This window comes from Notothenia coriiceps, unplaced genomic scaffold (genome assembly GCF_000735185.1).
Source record: "Notothenia coriiceps isolate Sejong01 unplaced genomic scaffold, NC01 NC01_scaffold00009659, whole genome shotgun sequence".
Lineage (NCBI taxonomy): Eukaryota > Metazoa > Chordata > Actinopteri > Perciformes > Nototheniidae > Notothenia > Notothenia coriiceps.
The window spans coordinates 107,935-128,797 of NW_011342360.1; the positions used below are offsets into that span (position 1 = coordinate 107,935).

The 20,863-nt window shown below is 38.2% G+C and overlaps 2 protein-coding genes and 1 long non-coding RNA gene across 3 annotated transcripts; 1 reads left to right on the top strand and 2 right to left on the bottom strand.

Moving 5' to 3' along the window:
• Positions 1-640: 640 nt before the first annotated feature.
• Positions 641-3,571, bottom strand: LOC104945497 (uncharacterized). Its single transcript, XR_798346.1, has 3 exons — positions 3,483-3,571; positions 3,125-3,183; positions 641-3,042 (listed from the first exon to the last, which is right to left on the bottom strand). It is a non-coding gene; the product is annotated as an uncharacterized lncRNA (long non-coding RNA).
• Positions 3,572-6,591: 3,020 nt separating this feature from the next.
• ppme1 (protein phosphatase methylesterase 1) lies at positions 6,592-12,008 on the bottom strand. The gene is made up of 14 exons (XM_010771181.1): positions 11,737-12,008; positions 10,860-10,953; positions 10,527-10,619; positions 10,360-10,417; positions 9,716-9,767; positions 9,392-9,546; positions 9,119-9,209; positions 8,708-8,773; positions 8,501-8,621; positions 8,289-8,418; positions 8,070-8,114; positions 7,893-7,957; positions 7,582-7,649; positions 6,592-7,495 (listed from the first exon to the last, which is right to left on the bottom strand). The coding sequence occupies exons 1-14, from the start codon at positions 11,820-11,822 to the stop codon at positions 7,492-7,494; spliced, it is 1,128 nt and encodes a 375-aa protein (XP_010769483.1). The 5' UTR covers positions 11,823-12,008; the 3' UTR covers positions 6,592-7,491.
• A 5,115-nt stretch (positions 12,009-17,123) lies between these two features.
• Positions 17,124-20,235, top strand: LOC104945499 (mitochondrial uncoupling protein 2-like). The gene is made up of 8 exons (XM_010771182.1): positions 17,124-17,230; positions 17,488-17,617; positions 17,730-17,857; positions 17,956-18,157; positions 18,246-18,443; positions 18,978-19,079; positions 19,183-19,363; positions 19,460-20,235. Exons 3-8 carry the CDS (start codon positions 17,732-17,734, stop codon positions 19,572-19,574), a joined length of 924 nt encoding a protein of 307 aa, XP_010769484.1. The 5' UTR covers positions 17,124-17,230; positions 17,488-17,617; positions 17,730-17,731; the 3' UTR covers positions 19,575-20,235.
• The last annotated feature ends 628 nt before the right edge of the window (positions 20,236-20,863 follow it).

Consider the following 20,863-nt stretch of genomic DNA (forward strand, 5'->3'; position numbering starts at 1 on the left):
CAGTGACAGTCAGTGATCAGTGGGTTTCTCCTTGCTCTCGTCAAGAGGGTAGCTGACACTCTCCAAGAGCAACACCTACTGGCCAAACATGGTGGTGCAGCCCCTGATGGTGAGTACTACACTCCCTGACCATATGAAGTAAATATGACCTTTGGCTGCTCTCTGTCCATGAGAGCTTCTTACTGTATTTGATTAACATTTGGTTATGCATTTAGATTATAGGGTAAGTAACTCACGTAGACAAGCCTAATTGATTTTGTATGTTTCTCAGACTAAAGCACAGGCAGTAATGTCAAGTATAAAATAAAAAATCACAATACTTTCTCTGTAGCGTGGATTTAAACAAAACTGTTCATCATAATTGAATATTAAAAAATAATAATTCTAAAGCAGTGTTCAAAGAAGTATTACGTTAAAGTACTTATACCACGTCTCAGAAATACTTCACAACAAAAGCCCTGCTTTTAAAGCTATACTAAAGTAAAAATATGTAAGTATTATCAGCTAAACATACTTAAAGTATCAAAAGCAGTATTGTGCCGTTCGTTTTTTTTTTTTTCACAACACTTCGTCATATTAAATACATGTAACAACAGTAACAGTTGACAAAGGAATTAAAGATTAACCAAGCACCTTGCATTTTTACTAAACAACTTTTTATTGGGGAGCAACATAACAATCGGAAATTACAATACAAAATATGAAATACCAATAGAAATAAGTCATTCTACAACAAGAGATAGAAGTGGCAACATTAAAAGAAAAAACGCAGTTCGGGTTAAGCCCTCCTGCAACTCAGTTACAGCTAACACTGCTCACAGCTTTTGAAAATTACATTTTTATAGAAAATATTGACCTTTTTTTTTTTCAATAAATACTAAATAAATAAATACCTATTTTTTGGCTGGGGTTAATATTTTTTAATGATATTAAATAACATCAGTTAATTAAGACATGTTAGTATGACTGCAGCTGCGATTTAAGATCTGAAACTCCACTAGAGGGCACTAGTCACCAACATTAATCTGACATGCTAACAGTAGCTAACAGCGTACGGTCTACTCTACAGGCTCAGGTTTGGAAGCTAAAACCGTACACTGGTCAGAGTGAGGGATAAATAAAGGAATAGTGCACCCCGAATTAAAATTATACTCTTTCTCACATGTCTCACAGTTTCGATGACAATGTCACAATGTCACAATGAGGGAACATTTATCAATAAGAGTAGGCTATGGAGGAAAAGTCCAGACATGTTTAACTGTTCACATAGGCCTACAATGCAGCGCTCACTGAAGAGCCACTAGTATACATTAAAGGCAAATCTCCATCATAAATATATGTTGACTAACTGCTACACAATTTAACAATATATATATTGTTAGCTTGTGTAGCAGCTTTCAACGTGTCCTGCAGCACCACTGGTTGAATGACTTATGCAATGACAATGTGAAAATCGCTTTCTCTCTTTAAGGTTTCTTCTTTTAAAATTGTTGTTGTTGTTGTAGTTTTATCTAATTAAATGTCCTCTTAAGGCAGGTTATAGTGCGACTGGTTTACACTATTATGCAACTGAAACAGGGTATCTGGTCATAGCTATTTATAGTTATCTACAACTTAAGACTCATGTAGGCAACTTAACACTAATCAAGGTGATGTACAATTTCTTCAGGAGTATTTGAAAAAGTAAAAAGCTTAAAGCAGCTACAATCAATATGTTAACATTAAAAGTTGCTTCCAGTAACAAAGCCATAGAAGTATTAAAGTAGCCCTTCAGAGCATTTTACTATCTTTCAGCATATTGTTTTGGCTTACTGACCACAAGTTCATTGTTTCGATTGGGAACAAAACATAGCTAAAATATTAAAATGAATGTTATTTTTCGTGGCAAGAAACCATACTCCAAATTAATGTTGCATTGTTTTGTGTCAGCTGGAAGCACCAAAAAGTTAGCATTCACAAGTTAATTGATGCAGCTTTTAAAATGTTAATGGTGTTGTTTACTGACATTTTGTGTTTGTCAATAAGGACGTGGTAGAAAGCAGAACCCAGCTGAAATAGTAGTGAATATCTATCCACAGGCCGACACAAAACATCTGTTGGCCTGTTAGTGTTTTAACCAGGAGGTGAAATATGAGAGCAGAAATAAAGTTGTCCTATCTGCAAATTAATTAAAAATGCTTCTGTTATGTGCTTAAATCAGTCCAATTTTAATTTACTGCTGAGTTTAAATTGCTCTCACTTTTTTTTTTTCCTGCACTTTATATCTTTAATAACTAATCTGCCCCAGGAGCAGCAGCAGGTCAGTTTTTACCTGATTAAATGCAATTAGCATGAACAGCATATGACATATGTCCTCATTATTTCTCATTAAACTCTCATAAAAGTTGCAAGGTGTTGCTTTTTAAAAAGCTTTTTAAAAGATATCTAACTTAGCAAGCAAAAAAAACATTAATGTTAATTAATAGCAGCATGTCAGATTTATTCTACCGAGTTTACAATTTATGGTGCTGCATAGACATAATGAGAGCAGCAGTAATGCTTCGTTGGTTCATTATGAATAATTCTGCAGTTCAACAGGAACATGGAGCTCCCTGTAAAAATAGACCTGTTATCAAAGAAAAAACACACGGTGGTATTCTGCCCCTGCTTAGAGTATGTGAGTGTGAACTGGTTATATTAAACATTGCCTACAAACAGCATCTCAGTAAATTAAATTCTTCCCCTCATACACTTCCACTCTTTCTTTGTGAGTGAAGGGCAGCTTTGTTTCAGCTGTCAGGATCAATTATATCTTGCTCCTATTAATGAACATCGCGGTTGAGAAATGGACATGAGCCGGCTCTCAAAGTGGCCCCACAGATGATGTAACCATTCCAACATTTTCCGAATCCCAAATCGTGGGTGCTTTCTAACACTTGACCAACCAGTTACTTTGCCTTGGCTTTCTGTTTGGGAGCCGGTGCAGCTGCAGGGGCAGGTGCATGTTTTGTGGCAGGTTCAGGAGCAGAAGAGGGTCTCACCTTATGATACAGACTGAGGAAACTGCAACAAAACAGCAGCATCAACATAAAGATTGTCATCATTTGTTACCATGAGAACATTTTGCAAATAGAAGGTAACTTACAGGTCTTTGATTTTCTTTACAAAAGCTTTGACCGCTCGAACCATCCTCCTTAAACGCATCTGTCAAAAAATGATACACAGGTAAGAGTTTAAAGTTTTTCTTTAACTTTTGTTTATGTGGTATCAGAGGAGTCTTTTTCACCCTGGACCCGAATATTCAGCCTATTGCTTCCTGGGTATGTATTTAGTTTGCAGATGTCCATCACATGAGAAGTCAATAAAGGTATTCAGGAAAACTCTACACAATTTACATGTATAAATTGTGTTACTAGTTTATCGCCATTATTATGTTTTGCTGGAGTAGTTTAGTGAATGATATTGATTTATATATATAAAAAAAAAAGAAAAAAGGAACGTACCTTGTTCTTTTTGTACAACAGAGGAACGGAGAAAACAACGATCACGGCTGTTAAACAAAGACAAAAGAGAAATCAGTTCAGTACCAAAGTGTAATACGGAAGCACTGAGAGGCAAAGGAGGGAAGAAAAATCTGGTGATCCATTTTAATCGTCTAATCTTAGATGATTCATCTACTGAATAAATGACTTGAAGAACAGGAACAAATAAAGCTTTTGCCAGGATCATTTTACTAAGCTCCCTAAATAAATCATCTGTGAAATAGGTCAGGATGAACGCTTTTCAAAGTTCACAATGTTGTGTTGTTGTAATACTCGTTTTGGCCACAGGAGGAAAAAGTGCACCACTACCTTATTATCTTAGAATTAAAAGCATGTCTTCTTCTAGATCAGGGGTTGGCAACCCGCGGCCCAAGGGCCGCATGCGACCCTTTAAGCCCCCTGCTCTGGCTCCCTTGAGCTTAGACAAAAATAAGAAGGAAATAAAAAAAATTATTTATATTTTCTTGCATGTTTGAAAATGTTTCGTATCTTGTATTTTGAGGTGATACTGTGACACATAAATAAAAAACAAAACGGTTTTAATTAGGTCAACTAAAATATGCGTCACATCCTGCTACGGTCCCGCGCGAGCGCCTTTTCTTGGAGGCGAATAACCTGACCCCCGGCTCGATGAGCGAACTATGGATAAATCAAAGAAAAGTACCGGAGGAACACAGGATTTAATTCTGTGTGGACAGTTATATGCTTTCACAGCAAACGATGCTGGTTTACCGGTATGTTTGATATGTAGAGAGAAGTTGTCAACGGTGCTGCAGCCTTTACGTATCGAGGAACAACAAGGGAGAGGAAGACAGCTGACGATCTTCAGTCACATTTATTATGTGTCGATGAAAATTTTTATTTAATTTTGTGTCGTGAACCGCCCTTCAGGTAGATGTGTAAACTTCCCTTTATTATAATAATTTTACCCGGGTGAACTTTATTTATTTTGTATATCGACGTGGGATTTCTCAAATTTCCATCCCATCCGGTTTCGTTACCTTTTGGCAAACTCCACGTGATCTTAACGTTCATGTGTTTGGCCTTTTATACGGAGAAGGAAGCTGAAAGAAGTCTTCAGGGAGGAGGTTGTGTGTGCTTGCGTGTAGTAGTTACTCGGGTGCTCTATTCAAACACGTGTCTACCTTCCGACTGTCCGTCCATCCCGGAGTCATAAAATCGGCCCCGGCCGCATTTACTGAACCAGCACGGAAGAAATGTACGCGATGCCGAAGGTCTCTAATTAAAAACCATACATAAATACAGTTTCGAAATTTATATAAGTAACGATAGCCCTGCATTCTCGTAAGAAATGTACCTTATATGTTTTTCACAAAAGACTTTATTTTACAATGTATGGGNTCCACTTTTTTAAAAGAGGACACGTTTTTTTTTTTTAAAGGTCACATGACATGACCATTTCTACTGATCATAATTCCATTGTTGAGGTCTACTAGAATAGATTTACATTGTGCAATTTTCCAAACCCACATTGGTTTCTCATACAGCATCTCTGTATAGTATGTGTATTCACGCACTGTCCTAAACGGCTTGTTGGAGCTCCTGCCCCCCCCTCCCTGTGAGCCCACTCTGTTCTGATGAGTCCAACACCATTACAGCGGAACATCAGTGATTATGTGTTACAATGGCGTTATCAACCAGAAAATTACACGACTAATGACAAACAGATGAGAATGCTGCGTGGGGTCTGGGTGCCGTGTTGGCGGGACGTTGCGAGGCTCGCTGCTGCGAAGAGCGGACGGTGTGAGCAGGCTTACTGGTGTGGTTTCCGGGTCGGCGAGACAGCGAGACACAGCGAAACCCAGTCCGAGCACACACACACACCCGCAGCCTGGCTGTGAGTCTGTGGCCGTTTCTCAATCGCGAGGATACTGGCTTGGTAGTCGCATACTTCCAAGTCACGGCTTCGGAAAACAAAGAAGAATGGAACAGGCTAACAAGTGTGCCACTCTCTCTAACGGTTTCAACATAAACTGTACCGAAAATAAATACCTCACGATGTCTATCTAATTATGAACTTGCTTTACTTTCACGGAACACATTTTTGGTGATAACAAACAAATGTAACAAAGTCACATTACCAACACATGTTCTACGCCACTACATACTTACATTTAAATGTGTGCTGCGTCGGTTCAGCAATTCTCCGCAAGGGTTTTTGAAATTGATCCGTGCGCAAGCATTGTGGGGATTTTAAGGACGCGAAGTCTACCCATGTGCAGCCTCGAAATTTCCCCCAGACCAAGGACGCGGCCTTGGTAGAATTCCAAGTATGCTGGAGATTGGAACAGTCCTTCAGCGGCACTCAATGACGTAGTATCCTTGAAATATTGGCTTGGAAGCCAGAATCCTCGAGATTGAGAAACGGCCACAGCCTCGCCACCTCAGGCTGAGAAATCCGGAGCTGCAACTGAGAAAAGATTGAGTGTGTGTGTGTGTGTGAGGAAGTCCGCGGATTGGTCCAAATGGACCAATCCGCGAACTTAACTTAACAGCTCCGCGGACGTAACGGCTCCGCGGATTGGTCCATTTGGACCAATTGGTCCATGGGGTCGTCGTTACGTCACTTGGTTCCCGGAAGAAAAAAATGGAAAAAGAAAAATCTCCAACGAGGCGTTTTGGGGCAGCATACACAGGTCTTTCTGTGTTAGAGTTTACTCACTACAGGGTGTAGTTTGAGGGGTTTTGACTCTGCAGACCGTTTACATGCATAAAAAGCTACATAACACACAAGGGGACAGGTAATAACCAGAAAAGCATGTCATGGGACATTTAAATATCGTTTCAGCATTGTTTTTTTAATGAGGAATTAACATAAAGGAAATGTTCTCAACCAGTTGACCAACATCTGAGTTTTCTGCACAATTGTATTTTATTTAAAAAGGCAAAATTACTAATACAATTTCAATCATCATCTATACAAATATTTTGTTTCAGAAAAGTTTTCATTCATAACGTCAGTGATCTTGTGGCATGAGAGCTTTTTGTCGATCTGGCAAATTGTTCAACCTCCAGGCCTGAGTCACTGAAGCCGAATAGGATTGATGTTCCCGTCTAGTCATGTGTAAACTGTTCAATGAACAGGAATTCAAATGTGGGACGGACATCAACATTTCTGAATAGATTTGATATAAAACAAACAGCTACACTAAAAAGTGCGGTTGAGAAAAATACCTGAGGCCCAGTAAATCTTTGCATAAAGAAATCTAGTATCTGTCAGGCCATTTTTCTTTCAATGGGTTCAACTTCAGTAAACACATGCTGATTCTTAACAGCACTCACTGTAAAGTGGGCTTTAACCGTGGGAACAAAAGCTACCCTCACATTAAATGTTCAGTGTGAGTAGGGGTTACAATGCCTGATATAATTTTTAAGAGCTGCAAATGTGAATTTCAGAACAAATTAGAGTGAAATGAGATGATAGAAAACTATAATAAATACTCACAGCTGGATTTCTCCATGCATGTGTCACTTATTCTAAACACCAATCACATTTATCTTGTTACACGTCATGTAAAATAAACTACAGCATTTAAAATGATCATGATTTTTTTTTTACTTTTAATTCACACAGAATATACAAGCATGGGTGACATATGTGCTGCATCCATCTTTAATCATCGTTTGATTTCAAACATTACACTCACTTTTGGAAAACATGTCAGAATGATGCAAGCACTCAAAATGTAATTATTTAACAAGGAGAGCATTACTTAAAAAAATAAATTGTAAAGGAGTGGTACAATCAAATCCCAGTGTTTTAAAATAAAAAATAAGGCGAAGCTGAAGGCAAAGTATCTACATGACAAAAAGCAATAATAATAATAATAATAATAATAATAATGCTTGTATATTTTCCTTAATTTGCTGTTAAATTGTACGGGGATGTCGATGTATCTTGAAACATTTCTTCTATGGCTGCTGGCTATATATAGACGAAAACTGGAAATTAGCTGTTGAAAGAATATTACAAAGTTATTACATAAAAACGTACTATGTGGATTTCCTTAAACATTGACATTCTTAGAAGTTCACTTACCACAGGTAAGCTTCCTTAAACTCAGTGAATTTGTGCCTGACCATAAATGTTGCTAGAGCATCTGCTACCTAGCAAATGATGAGAGAAGATTAAGACAATAAAAAGAGCATGAACTGATTCTGGAACAGTCACATCTAAGCATAATCAGAAAATCCTCCCAAAAACATAATCTGACGTATTAACTGAACCAAGATGTGACACTACAAACAGCAATATCTCAGAGTTAGCATTGGCAGATCATGCCAATGCTAACATCAAGGATCATACATCACAGTAATTGGGAGAAAGTTGATGGAAATGTTAAACCTTACTTTTTCAGGCGCGTCCTCATGGACAGCGTGACCACACTGAGGGAGGACCTGCATCTGAAACTTCCCTGTGGACATAAAGTGGACGTGTCTGAGAACTGCGTTTTTTTACATTTAGGAAAATAATTATTCATAAATAAAATGGAAAATATGCAGTACATCTGACTTTGTGGTGCTTACCTTGCATCTGTCCAATAGTAAGGTCTTTGTCAAGCCTGTCCACTCCTGTACAATGGATTAAGTCAGGGGTGAAATTGTGCAGCAAATAGCAAAATAGCTTGGAATACAATTAATTTGTATTTATCCAAACTAGGGGGACTGCACTGAATTCCATCAAAACTGCTTAACCAGACCCTCATGAACCACATTTGTATGTACATTTGCTTGGAGATATCTAACCTGCGAGCAGAAGCAATTTTGGCACAGGACACGTGAGGAAGAGGGCAGACAGGCCTCTGAACCAGCCTTCCCAGTATTTTTCCGTCTTCGACAGCTCCACTCGCCAGGTGAAAATGCTTTCCTTTTTGACCTGTTATGAAAAATAAAATCTCTCACTCAAAAAGCATATATGTAAGTTACAAAATAAAGACAAATATTTAGAGAGACTGAACCTCTTGGTCATCCTCCTTCATCCTTTTCTTGTTGGATTCTTCCTCCTCTTCATCCTCTTCCTCTTCTATAATACCATCAATGCTATTAGACACAGCAGGACTGCCGGGGGGTTCCTCACATCTGTGAATGTCCGATCAGACCTGATGAATATTCAGTACATACATTTGCAAAACCATGCCAGATGAAATATTAAAACTAAAACATACTTTTTCACCTGGCCTCCCATTGACACTCGTGCTGACTCGACGTTTCGGATCTGGCCACTTTTCACACTGAAAACAAAGCAAAGGAAAAGTTTCAGACGCCGTCATTTCTTTAAACTCTAAACTTAACTCTAAACTTTTAATGGAGGTTTTGGTATGAACCTTCAAAAGTCTCAATTTAAATATAATAATTAATCTGATCAAATAAATAAGTGTTTTATGACATCTACTTTCTTTTATAAATATAACTTGTCAGTGTGTGCCTCACTTTATGTGCAGCAAATACACATGCAATAAAAAAAGAGAGTATTGTTAATTTAGAATCATATGGTTTAATAAATGATGTTTACTTTATAATTTAGTTTGGGAAAAATAACCACATAGCGATAGAGTACATTTTTTGTTCAATCATACCTCCACTCAATGGCATTTTCCAGAGATTTAAATGTCTTTGGCCGACTTCGGAGGAAGTTCTGCATACTGTTCAAAGCATCCATTGCTGTACCTGAATGCAATTAAAAACGTTCACTTGTCATTAATACATCCTGGAATACTATACCGTGCTCATTTAATTTCAATATGAACATTTATCAAAAACATTTTCAGCGTGCTCAAAAATAATATCAATTAGGTCAACTAAGTCATAATTAACAAACAGCTTTCTATGATATTCCAGAAAGCACTAACCTTCCACAACATCAATGACACAGAGGCCGAGCAGGGATGGTATGTGATTGGCAGCGGCTGTGTGAACTGCAATGGCCCCGCCCATGCTGTGCCCAATGATCATGATTGGAGGAGGGTTATCTCCATAGAGTACCTCCACCACTTTGCCAATATCCCTTTTGAAGAAAAAGAAAATAAATATGTGAACTACTTTTATCAATCAAAGCCTAAAAAACAACAAGAACCCACCAAACTCTCCAATCTTTTTCTGTGGCTGTAGAGCTCAAAGTGGACCGTGTGTGTGTGTGTGTGTGTCATAACTGCGCATACTGTACAGCAACTTACTTGGCCATCGTGTCCGCAGAGAGATCATCAGGATTTTTCACTTTGGTGTCGCCTGCAGGTGATGAGAGAGAAGCAAATGTCACTATATGTTCCACCTTAGCAATATGTAGCAGTTTGATATAGAGAGAGATTCAGTGTCAAATCACAGAGGGCAAGGATGGGTGGAAATAGCTTAGGATAAGAAATGTAACTTATTTTTAACACTTTATTTGGAGAGGTCTCCAACAAATAGTTTAAAGAGTAAATATAACCTTTCAAAGACTACGATTCAACGTTTTTTGTCCTTATGTGTAACATTTTATATAGATTATGTGTGACAGATAATGAACATGTATACATATAACCACTCAACCTATGCTGCTCAAAGCATAGGTTGAAAGAGAGGCTTAAGTTCAACTTAAATATTCTGAGAATATGTACATACTGTATGTTCATGAATTGTCACATACACTCGAAAGACAATCTGTCCAACATAACATTATAAATAAACAGCCATGGTGTATTTCCCGATTTCGACTAAACTGCCGTATTTTAACCAGTGAGCAACACAGACTCATAGGACGTCGATACAGTATGTGTCTTCAAGTTTGAATCAAAGACGACAATTGGTTTAAATGATTTTTCCTGAGACTACATTTATTTACCATGAGCTCGAAGGTCCATAGCCACCACCCTGCAGTTGATCCTGCTGCATATTACAGCCTGTTAAAAAAAGAAAAGAAGAAAAGTCCCATAAACATTCCACAATATAGGTGTGTATTTCAAACATGTGGTTAATCAGAGAATTTAGTAGTGAAGTTATAATGCTCACAGTGAACACGGCCCAGGAGAGAGCAGAGTGTCCTCCTCCATGGAGCAGGAGCAGCACGGGACCATGGGCGCCGCTGCAGTAAGCTCTGAAAATGTTCCAGGTAGTCAAGGTAATGCATAACAGAGCTGTGCAAGAGTTAAAACGCGAAGAGAAACTGCTTTATAAGAACATTGATATTATAAATGGCTTATCTTCAATAATGAGTTAGATAGTGCAAGTACTGAATCTGAAATGACCTAGTTGGATGCTAATGCTCTGGGTGACTGCCACACCAAAGCTTCAATAATTCATGCTTAATCGTCTCGAACAAACACAAGCAGCAGTCAAGGATATGTCTTTGCCATTTTCATTTTCCACCTCAACGTCTTCAATAGTTTCAAAGTACTGACTCCAGGACAGGGGGGTGAAATCCCTTTTCCGCCCGGGTCTGTTTAGAAAAAGGAGAAGCAAAATGTAAACCAATCCCATATTTCAGCTGAATTATCAAAACCCATAGTGCAAGACATACAGCTTTGACACACATGTTTTCATTAAGAGAAAAATAGTGCATATAAATGAGATTATGACGATACAGGAATATCCAATTGTAATGCAAGCACTACATTTATTAAAAACACATTGTTCAGCAAGAACACAACACATGCTACTGTGCTAATGCTCTGGCTGCTGTATATTCAAAACACAAATGATCATCACTTTAAAAAAAGGTATATAATATATTTGTAACATGTTAAAAACACGTTATGTGGACAAGTAATAACAAGCCAGAAACGAGCCCTGAACTTAAGTTACACAGGATCTTCTTAAAGTCTCTGTTTGTGGAGACTACTCTTGTTGACATAAGGATTCATATATTCAGACACTGCTTTTAGTGTGTCATCAATGCTCACTCATACCCTGACATATCTAAGCTAATGTTATTTAAGATCAATGGCTAACGCTAGATCAAACGTAAATATGAATATATGTAATTATCCTGTATTTTAAGATATGGTGTGAATCGCGTTTTATCTGCGACTGTTTGGTATAAACTCTGGTAGCAACAGCTAGCTAGCCTTACTAGCTAAAGCGTAGTTCAGCTATATTTGAACTAACTCTAAAATATACCAGTCCAGTGTAACAGAAAGCACTTTCTGTGATGATAGAAAATATAAACGTGTAAGTAGTAGCAGAGTTGACCGAATGCTATTATGATGCTAAGGTAGCTTACCCCATTTTCATTTTGGAGCTGGACTGCAACCCTCCAGCCATGGGAGGTCTGGAGGTTAAAAGATTTAAATGCAGCTGTCTCTCCATGTTGTCGGTCTCTGTCACGATCTGGTTAAAACGACCTGCGCTCTCTTTCGCAGCATAAGACTATCTCTGACACCTGCACCGACGCTAGCTAGGCATTGGATAAATTACAGCTAACGCTAGTTTCTTCTTCTGCTGCTGTGATTCTTTTTGGTCGGCCTCTTCTTCTACGATTATATTTTGTTAGCTTGGTGTGGCACTTTGAAGCATTACTGCTGTCTATCGCAATCATCCATTAGTAGAAATAATTTGCATATTTCATTTGAGATCACACTAAAATGTTTGACTTAAAGATATATCACAATACAACGGACGGCCCTCGTTGATACTGTAAAACAGCATGTTTTCTGAAATGTAAGAATGTTTATGGTTCGTCAACCAAATACCGTAATGTAATATAAAGGATGTATTTATGTATGAAAACGAGGCATTATCTTACAAAAATAATTATATATCAAGGAACATAAATCTGAATATTAGATTAAATGGACATACTGTAAGGTTCTGTTGGTGCTGCTGGAGTGGATATTTCTGCCTCAGAGTATGACGAAAAACAAAGCAGGCCTTTAAAGATATGTATTGTACAATTTGCAGGACAGTACAATAGGGTAAAAAAAATAGAATAATATATATGTCTCACCAAAAAACTCCCACAGTCCTGAAGCCATTATCTTATGCTAAATGAATACGTAAAGCTATAGTCACAATAGACAAAGGTTTGCAAAATGCACACCTTAATGTTTATTTTGTATATTTCTCACTATTCTTAATGAAGACATGTTATAGAAACAAACTTGCGCAAACTCTGCTGGAGTCAAGCTGGGGTCAATTTTCTTTTACAAATTCTGTAAATATGCACATAAATATGAAGTATGAGGTGACTACAGGAAAGCAAGAAGAAAGAGCAAGGCTCACATTTAAGGATGTTCTTTAGCTTTCATTTGAAACACAAGGTGGCAGCACTGTACATTCACCCATATAGCTGAGTCAATCGATTTTTAAAAACAGTTGTTCAATGTCTTCTTTGGATTTGGAGAATGTTTGTCAGGTCTACAAAATAATGTCATAGTGATGTCATCATGGTAACCTCACCTTTCTAATACAGGGAGAATCTTATGAAAAACAGTTGCATAATAAGGTTGAGATCTAGACCAATATGAGGGCCCGAAACTCAGAATATCTCAACCCCTTCATGGATTTAGACCAATTTTTGTATGAACATCCTGTCTCTTAAAGTCTGACAACTTGATATTTTTAAGTGAAAGACCCCTTCAAGACCTTTTTTCAATATGTAGACTCAACTAATATGAGTGCAGAAAAGTGACCTCTTAAAGCAATATTCAATAACAGTGATATTAACAATTAACAATATATCAATATAAGTTAGGTTGTGGTCACTTGAAAGTGCAGTATTATGAACTGTTATTCAAAGTGAGACATTGTGAATCCTGTTAAAGCAGTTACATAAAGAGTTTGTTGGGATAGCTCACCGTCTACAGTTGCAGACTAATTTGATTCTGGGAGGCACAAGAGAGGACCCAGAGAGGTGAAGTGAACACACAAAGCTGGTCACATACCATTTTAAATTCAAATTTTGGGAAGTCAACACAAACACAATGCAGAACCAAGGCGATGCTCAACACCTTGATGTTACATCCTCTGGATGTTAGTCAAATAAACCATTCCAAACAAACGAAATAATCAAATTTTTACAGGAACTATAAACAGAAAAAAAGTTCATCCAAGAAACACAATCTATTAAATAAGACATGGCTTGTCCCATCTAAATGTGACCATTTTTTCTCATGCTATTATGTCGTGATTGTGTTTGAGAATTTCATTTAAGCTCCTTCCCTTTTCATGCCTCTAGCCTTTAATTTAAACAATCATTGCTGGTGTGACCAAGTTACCTTTTGAAAATAAAAAGCTAACTTGAAAAACAAGTGTATCTTTCAGCGCGAATCCATGTGTTTGTTACAAACTCTTTCAGTTGTACCAGATGAGCAGACAAGAGGTTGCAAAAACAATGTCTTCATATGTGATACATGTGACCTACACATCACGGACCCCTTTTAGTCTTCATGTGTTTTCTATGGTCGGTGCCTATAAAAACATGGCATGGATATGTGTTTGAAGGCACTTTTAAGTTTTTATCTTTGGATTGTTTTGAATTTGACGATTTTTGTATAATAAGGGGCGTTGCGATACACTGGTACAGTAACACTGGTACATATGTACAGTGATAGTGGGACTCTCTTTCGAACATGCATGTGCACTCGTATTTGAGTGTAATTAATTTGTCAAGAAAGAGACCAAATATAAAATAATATAAATAATTAAGATACATTGCACTTATGGCATCGTTTCTATCTTTTCTAAGGATAGGAATCCACATTTCTTAAATACTTTGGTAAAACACACTTTAATGTGTTGATGTAGCTTGACAGTCAATCCAAAGTCTGGAATAGTCTTTAATTTATATGCAGATTGCAATCACATCTAAATATATTTTTTTGCAGTTGAATATTCAAACATCCAAGGTTGAAAGGTATTGAATTGACTGGAAGCCTGATGATTCAAAGCTCAATTCAATGTATAGACAGTCATGCTGGTCCAGTGGCCTCGCCTTCAATAATGAGTTTAAATTAAGTTCACATGGTTCTGTTAATAAAGCAAACAGCCAACATTTGTATCCTTCACTAACCTTATAAGTGACGCTGATGGTTTTATTTATAGAGTAATGGTCTTTATTTATAGTGTAATGGAGATTAGCTGTTTCAAAGCACTGGATCAAAGTTCATGGGACTCAAAGTGTAGGAAAAGGAGCGTTGAAGTTAGCCCGCCTGCTCAGATTCATTTTCAGGGGCTGCCGACGAGGTCCCAGCAGACTGGCTGAAGCCGGACCAGCGAGCTGTTTACTGGTCTCTCTCTTCCCAAAGGTTATTCACTCAATGTTCTCTTTAGGAAACTGTTTTTAGCACCAGGGCCGGAACGCAGTTGGTGAAGCACCTCACTTCCTCTTCTGGACCAGGGTGCTTGTTTTAAATGTAACCATGGCACACCTTTATCCTTGTTTATATGCAGCTGAAACTTTTTTTTGATAAATGGATCAGAGCCTCTCCTTACTCTCCTGTCCCTAACACCTGTGCATTGAGGACCAGAGCTGGGAAGTTGGGGAGTGCAAATACTTTGTTACTGTACCTAAGTAAATGTTTCTGGTATCAGTACTTTACTCCACTACTTATTTTTCTGACGACTTTTTACTTTGACTTCTTACATTTTTAACACAAATACCTGTACTTTTAATTCTTACATTTTCAAAACAGGTTTGTTACTTTACTTTTAATCTGCGTTTGGTGTCTAATCATTATTATTTACAGTCATTGCGATCCATGTCTCCATCATTTCCTGGTCTTCTCTAAAGAAGAGGGACCAATGAAAACGCTGTCATGTTGCCGTTGTTCAGCATGGAAACATTCATTAGCTAACAATGACGTTATTGTTCTATTAATATAAAGGGAGGTCAGTTGCTCTACAAAACACATGGTAGTTATGGGCACTTTTTACTTCAGTACATTTCGAAGCCCATACTTCTTTACTTTGACCAGAGAAAAGAAGTTTAGTCAGTACTTTTTTTTTCCAGAGTATTTTTAAACATGATTATCTGTACTTCTACTTGAGTAAAGGATATGTGTACTTTTGCCATCTCTGTTGAGGATACAGTGTAAACATGTTTGTATATCACCAAAATATTTAAATAAGAATAAGTTTAACTTCACTAATTAAGGAATTTTACTACTACTACTACTACTACTACTACTACTACTACTACTACTACTACTACTACTACTACTACTACTACTACTACTACTACTACTACTACTACTACTACTACTACTACTACTACTACTACTACTACTACTACTACTACTACTACTACTACTACTACTACTACGGGGCGTGTGGCGCAGTGGACAGAGCCTTGGTGTTGGGATCAGGGGGTCACAGGTTCAAACCCCACTGCAGTCAGCATATCGTTGTGTCCGTGGGCAAGACACTTCACCCCAAATTGCCCACAGTCTTGAGTATGTAAGTCGGTTTGGATAAACAAAGTAACAAACAAGTAACATGTAATAATAATAAATAGGGTATACTACCATGTGCATCTCAGAATCATGTTAGTGGAGCCAAAACAATTACTGTAAATAATGGAGTATGTGATGCAAGGTGCAGGTAATTTGCAGAGGTCTTTACTTCAGTTTTGTATACAAAATCCACTTCAGAGGTGTTAAGGAACATGTCATATAATATGAAAATCATTTTATCTGTACAATACTGAAGTACTCAGACACAGACAAACGAATAAAGCGGCATTATGCTGTGAACACATGGTGTCCTGTCACAACACATAGAGCAAGCGGTGCAGTTCTGGGAATAGAACAACATCTTGGCCCATGAAGCAGCAGGTGAAACTTTAGATATGAGGAGACCGTTTTGCACAGTCAACCTCATGATGTGACGTCAGCCTGCTGTCCGGGACACCCTGAAATGGAGCTGCTGTGGAAAGTCACATGTGTAGAGGAATGCACACACAGGACTCGACTGAAGTGTGTACCCTGTCTAACACTTTCCATACAATTTCCAGCCCTCTCTTTTGTGCTTGTAGTTTGCATGAACGGATAAATGATGGTTTGTGCATCCACCCACCCTTGTTCAATGTACGGATTGGCTGAAGCAGTTCCTGGAACACTTTGTTCCTTTCAGGGAGGAGGGATGAACATTTTTTTTCTAGTTCTGCATTTTTTTTTTGTGGGGCACTAATGCAAAAAAAGAAAAAGTATGTAGTTCCTAAGAGAACCACCACACAGCTCCTGTCAGCTATAGTTAAATGCCCCATAAAAACATTTAAGGAATCCAGACAGGCCTCTCTTTCTTATTGGCCGCATATGAACCAATAGAAAGACATGGTAAGCTCATTGATGTCGGTGTAGTAACATGAGCGGGCATCCTCACATGGTAAGGTGTGAAATGTTAAACCTCAAGTATTGGGTTTAAAACTTAAATATATTAATGTAACAGAATGTTTTACTGTAAAATTATCTTTTCAACGTTCCTATGCAGTGATTACATGAGTCCCTGCCAGCCTTCCATAATGACACTGTCAGGACTGGATCAACAAGTGCTCAAATATCCGGCTGTGTTTCACAGACTGGTAAACATGAGATATACATAACAGGTGTGTACTACTTGTCACGCTGCCCAGAAGTCATGTGCATAAGGTGTCTATAAATTCAGCAGCTTCAACAGAAAGCAAACCGAATGAGACAAGGACACGGAGGGGACTAACCGCCTGAAGGATTGTTTATTCCTACCTCTGTGCTGGACTATAACTTTCCGAGAAAACTAATTAGGTAAACCTTAACATAAAGATAACAGTGTTTTTTTTTTTTTTTAAAGCATGCACCTTTTTATAAATTCAGACTCAACTGAAGTCACTTGATATTTAAGTATTAGATAAACAACTAACCCAAATGAAAAATAAATATTTTTGATACTTTTTTACCTCTGAACATATGTATCACTCATTAATTAATGGCTGACTTGTATGTAATGGCAATACAAATTGTCCTTTACAAGACAAATGATTGATACGTGCCTGTATTTGCAGTAAGTGGTGGTATGCTGGCTGACACTTCAAACTGAGTTTATGGCCCGAGGCATTTCCACAGCAGAACCGCTTCAAAACACTTGCGTACTTCTCGAGAAAACCTGAACATTTCTTTCACCTGTGCTTACAGGTATGAACAATGTTAAGCATGGAAAATAAGTTAAAGCCTGATGTGTCCTAAGATGGACTTTCCTTGGTGTGCGTGTGGTGTGATATTTTTCCATTTGTGTCATCGTATCTAGAAATGGTTGGCATCAAACCCAAAGACGCGGTGCCCTCTGGGCCAGTTAAGTTCTTCGGAGCAGGCACGGCGGCCTGCATTGCTGACCTCATCACCTTTCCATTAGATACAGCCAAAGTCAGACTTCAGGTTAGGAGCAGGAGGCTGGACACATTTTAACTACAGATTTTGTTCTAAAAATATCTTAACTGCGTCTAACAATCCTTGCGTTTCATCCTGTTGCCCAGATTCAGGGAGAGTCTATTAAAGGTGAAGGTGCAGTGAAATATCGGGGGGTGTATGGCACCATCACCACCATGGTGCGCACAGAGGGGGCCAGGAGTCTTTACAATGGGCTGGTGGCAGGACTCCAGAGGCAGATGAGCTTTGCCTCTGTTCGAATTGGCCTATACGACTCCATGAAGCAATTCTACACTCGGGGCACTGAGAGTGAGTTGCATAACATTATTGTGTCATTCAAACGAGATGGTTTCACTCCTCAGTGCTACATTGTGACTGACACACCCATGCTGCACAGGTGCTGGGATTGTTGTTCGTCTCATGGCGGGCTGTACCACAGGAGCCATGGCCGTGGCTTTTGCACAGCCAACAGATGTGGTGAAGGTGCGTTTCCAAGCCCAGGTACGACTACCTGGCGGTGGGAGGAGATACAACAGCACGCTGGACGCCTACCGGACGATAGCCCGAGACGAGGGAGTACGAGGCCTTTGGAAAGGTGCTTGCCATGTTACTTCAAATATCTAACTTTTCTAACTACAATGATGGGGGTCTCTATCTACTTTAGCTATTATGATTGACAACCGGTTTGAATTAGTTTTTCTAAAGAACCTAAGGCACGGCAATCAGCCTTGTTTTTGAGTTCCAAAGAAATTCATTTATTTCACTCACTCGTCTATTGGGGGTATATCACTAGTTTGATTGATACATTGAGTCTTTAAAGACTTTAAAATAGTTACTGATATCACAAATATTTTTGATTTGATTAAATTGATGGGGCCCTTGATAGATAAACGTCAACATTATAATTGACTTACATTGATGTAATCAGATCTATTACCAGGCCCTTTCAGACATTTAAATAAAAATGATTAAATTATATGTATGGTATTTTTACTTGGCAATAATGGTATTGAATCGTTGATCATTGAATCGATATATCTATCCAGATCAATTGACCCCTAATATCTATTTTTTATTATAAAAAATCCCTCCCCTGGTTTTGAAGTAACCATCCTCTCCTTTCTCTTAGGTTGTATGCCCAACATCACCCGTAATGCCATTGTAAACTGCGCTGAGCTGGTGACCTATGACCTGATCAAAGAACTCATCCTGAAGTACGATCTAATGACAGGTGAGTGGGTTATTGCAGACACTGGAGATGTTAAGCTAATGTCTTTTACATCATAGTAATACATGTTGTGGAACGATGTGACTCAGCCTCTGTCCTCCTACAGACAACCTTCCGTGCCACTTCACTGCTGCCTTTGGGGCAGGCTTCTGCACAACAGTAGTGGCTTCTCCTGTGGATGTAGTCAAAACAAGGTTCATGAACTCAACAGATGGCAAATACAGGAGCGCCATCAACTGTGCTATCATCATGGTGAGAAATGAAGGACCCTCAGCCTTCTATAAAGGGTAAGCACACGCTAACCTAACAGTCAACCAAACAACAATAATACAGCCTGTTATGGGGACATTTCTTTACTTTGCTTTCCTTTTTTCGTCCTTTAGGTTCATGCCTTCTTTCCTGCGACTGGGGTCGTGGAATATTGTGATGTTTGTGACGTATGAACAAATCAAAAGACATATGACCAGGGGACAGCAGTACTGGGAGACGCCGTTGTGACCTCAGCTTGTCAGACTGGTTATTCACACAGAACTGCACAGAACGTCTTACACCGCGATGGAGCAGTGGTAATACGGGAAGAGAGAAGGATGTGATCAGGGTATATGGCAGGAAGCTGTAGCTCTTCAACTTCCTAAATGAACACATAGTTAGTGGGCATTTTTGCAATACAACACAAAAAAAGAGTCATTTAATGCATTGTAATGGTGTGCATCTCCATTACAAAAATGCGTATTGAGGTGTAAAAGAGGCTAGTGAAGCAGTAATTCCAGATGGTTCCTGTATGTTTCATGTTTTATCCATATAACCTATAGGCTGTCTGTAACAAAGCTTTAAAGATGAATTCCTGTGTTTACAAATACTGTGAGATTATATAGACAACTTTAAGGCATTTCATGTGTTATTTAAAGTCGATTCTTCATGAGCAATAGACAGATTGAGTCTCACAACACAGACCTTAACAGTGACCATTTCTATGTTTTTCTCCGTACGTTTCATTCTGTTTCATGGTTTACAATGTTTACCATAGTTTGTGGATGTGGTCAGGAGTTTATATATGGGGTAATTCAATGTGCGGCTTGCTGTAAATAGCATGATTTATTGCTGGTCGATAAGTCATAAATATGATTGTGAAATGATAAATGAAGTGACTTTCTTTGAATTGTCTATTATTGAATTTTTGTTTGTTGTCTCACATCCAACTACCCTGGAATATAGTTTAAAATTGCAATTTAAAAAGAAAAAATATCATAGATCAAAGATTTAAGTGGAATAGTATGTACGTTTCCTTGTTGTAAAAAAACGATTATATTCACCATTTGACAAATCAGGATTGAGTAAAGATGGGGAATCCAGTTTATCCACCATTACAATACTTTATTCATAATGACATTTTTATTTTTTTCTGATTTGGGAAAGACAGCAGGTAGCAACTTTTTTGTTTTTCAAGCAAATCTAATACATTTTAAGAACTGTGTTTTTAATAATAACAACCCAATTAAACATATACCCCGCCTCACATGTAGCATAGTATTCAGGTTAGTAAGAATACAAGAAGTTAGCATTGTGCCTCTAAATAAATGCTGTTTTGTTTAGAGGGCCTTTATTCAGCCTGAAAGATTTCCAGAATCAGCTGGTTTTAATTCTTAGGACATTCAGATAGAGGTATGATAGTACAACATGTACCCAAACACACCAATATTAAACAATACATGTGACGTTCAATTACTAGAAATGATGTGATGGAACCAAACAGTAGTCGTAACATATGGGTCAAAGGTAAAACTGGC

What these genes read in the sequence shown, in the direction of transcription:
- LOC104945499 (XM_010771182.1), top strand. Translation starts at nt 17,732, where the DNA reads ATGGTTGGCATCAAACCCAAAGACGCGGTGCCCTCTGGGCCAGTTAAG. An exon ending in CAGCCAAAGTCAGACTTCAG is followed by an intron (nt 17,858 to 17,955) that starts GTTAGGAGCAGG and finishes CCTGTTGCCCAG; the next exon opens with ATTCAGGGAGAGTCTATTAA. An exon ending in CCCTCAGCCTTCTATAAAGG is followed by an intron (nt 19,364 to 19,459) that starts GTAAGCACACGC and finishes TTCGTCCTTTAG; the next exon opens with GTTCATGCCTTCTTTCCTGC.
- ppme1 (XM_010771181.1), bottom strand. Translation starts at nt 11,822, where the DNA reads ATGGAGAGACAGCTGCATTTAAATCTTTTAACCTCCAGACCTCCCATG. An exon ending in AAAATGAAAATGGCAAAGAC is followed by an intron (nt 10,620 to 10,859) that starts ATATCCTTGACT and finishes ACTACCTGGAAC; the next exon opens with ATTTTCAGAGCTTACTGCAG. An exon ending in TATGGACCTTCGAGCTCATG is followed by an intron (nt 9,768 to 10,359) that starts GTAAATAAATGT and finishes CATCACCTGCAG; the next exon opens with GCGACACCAAAGTGAAAAAT.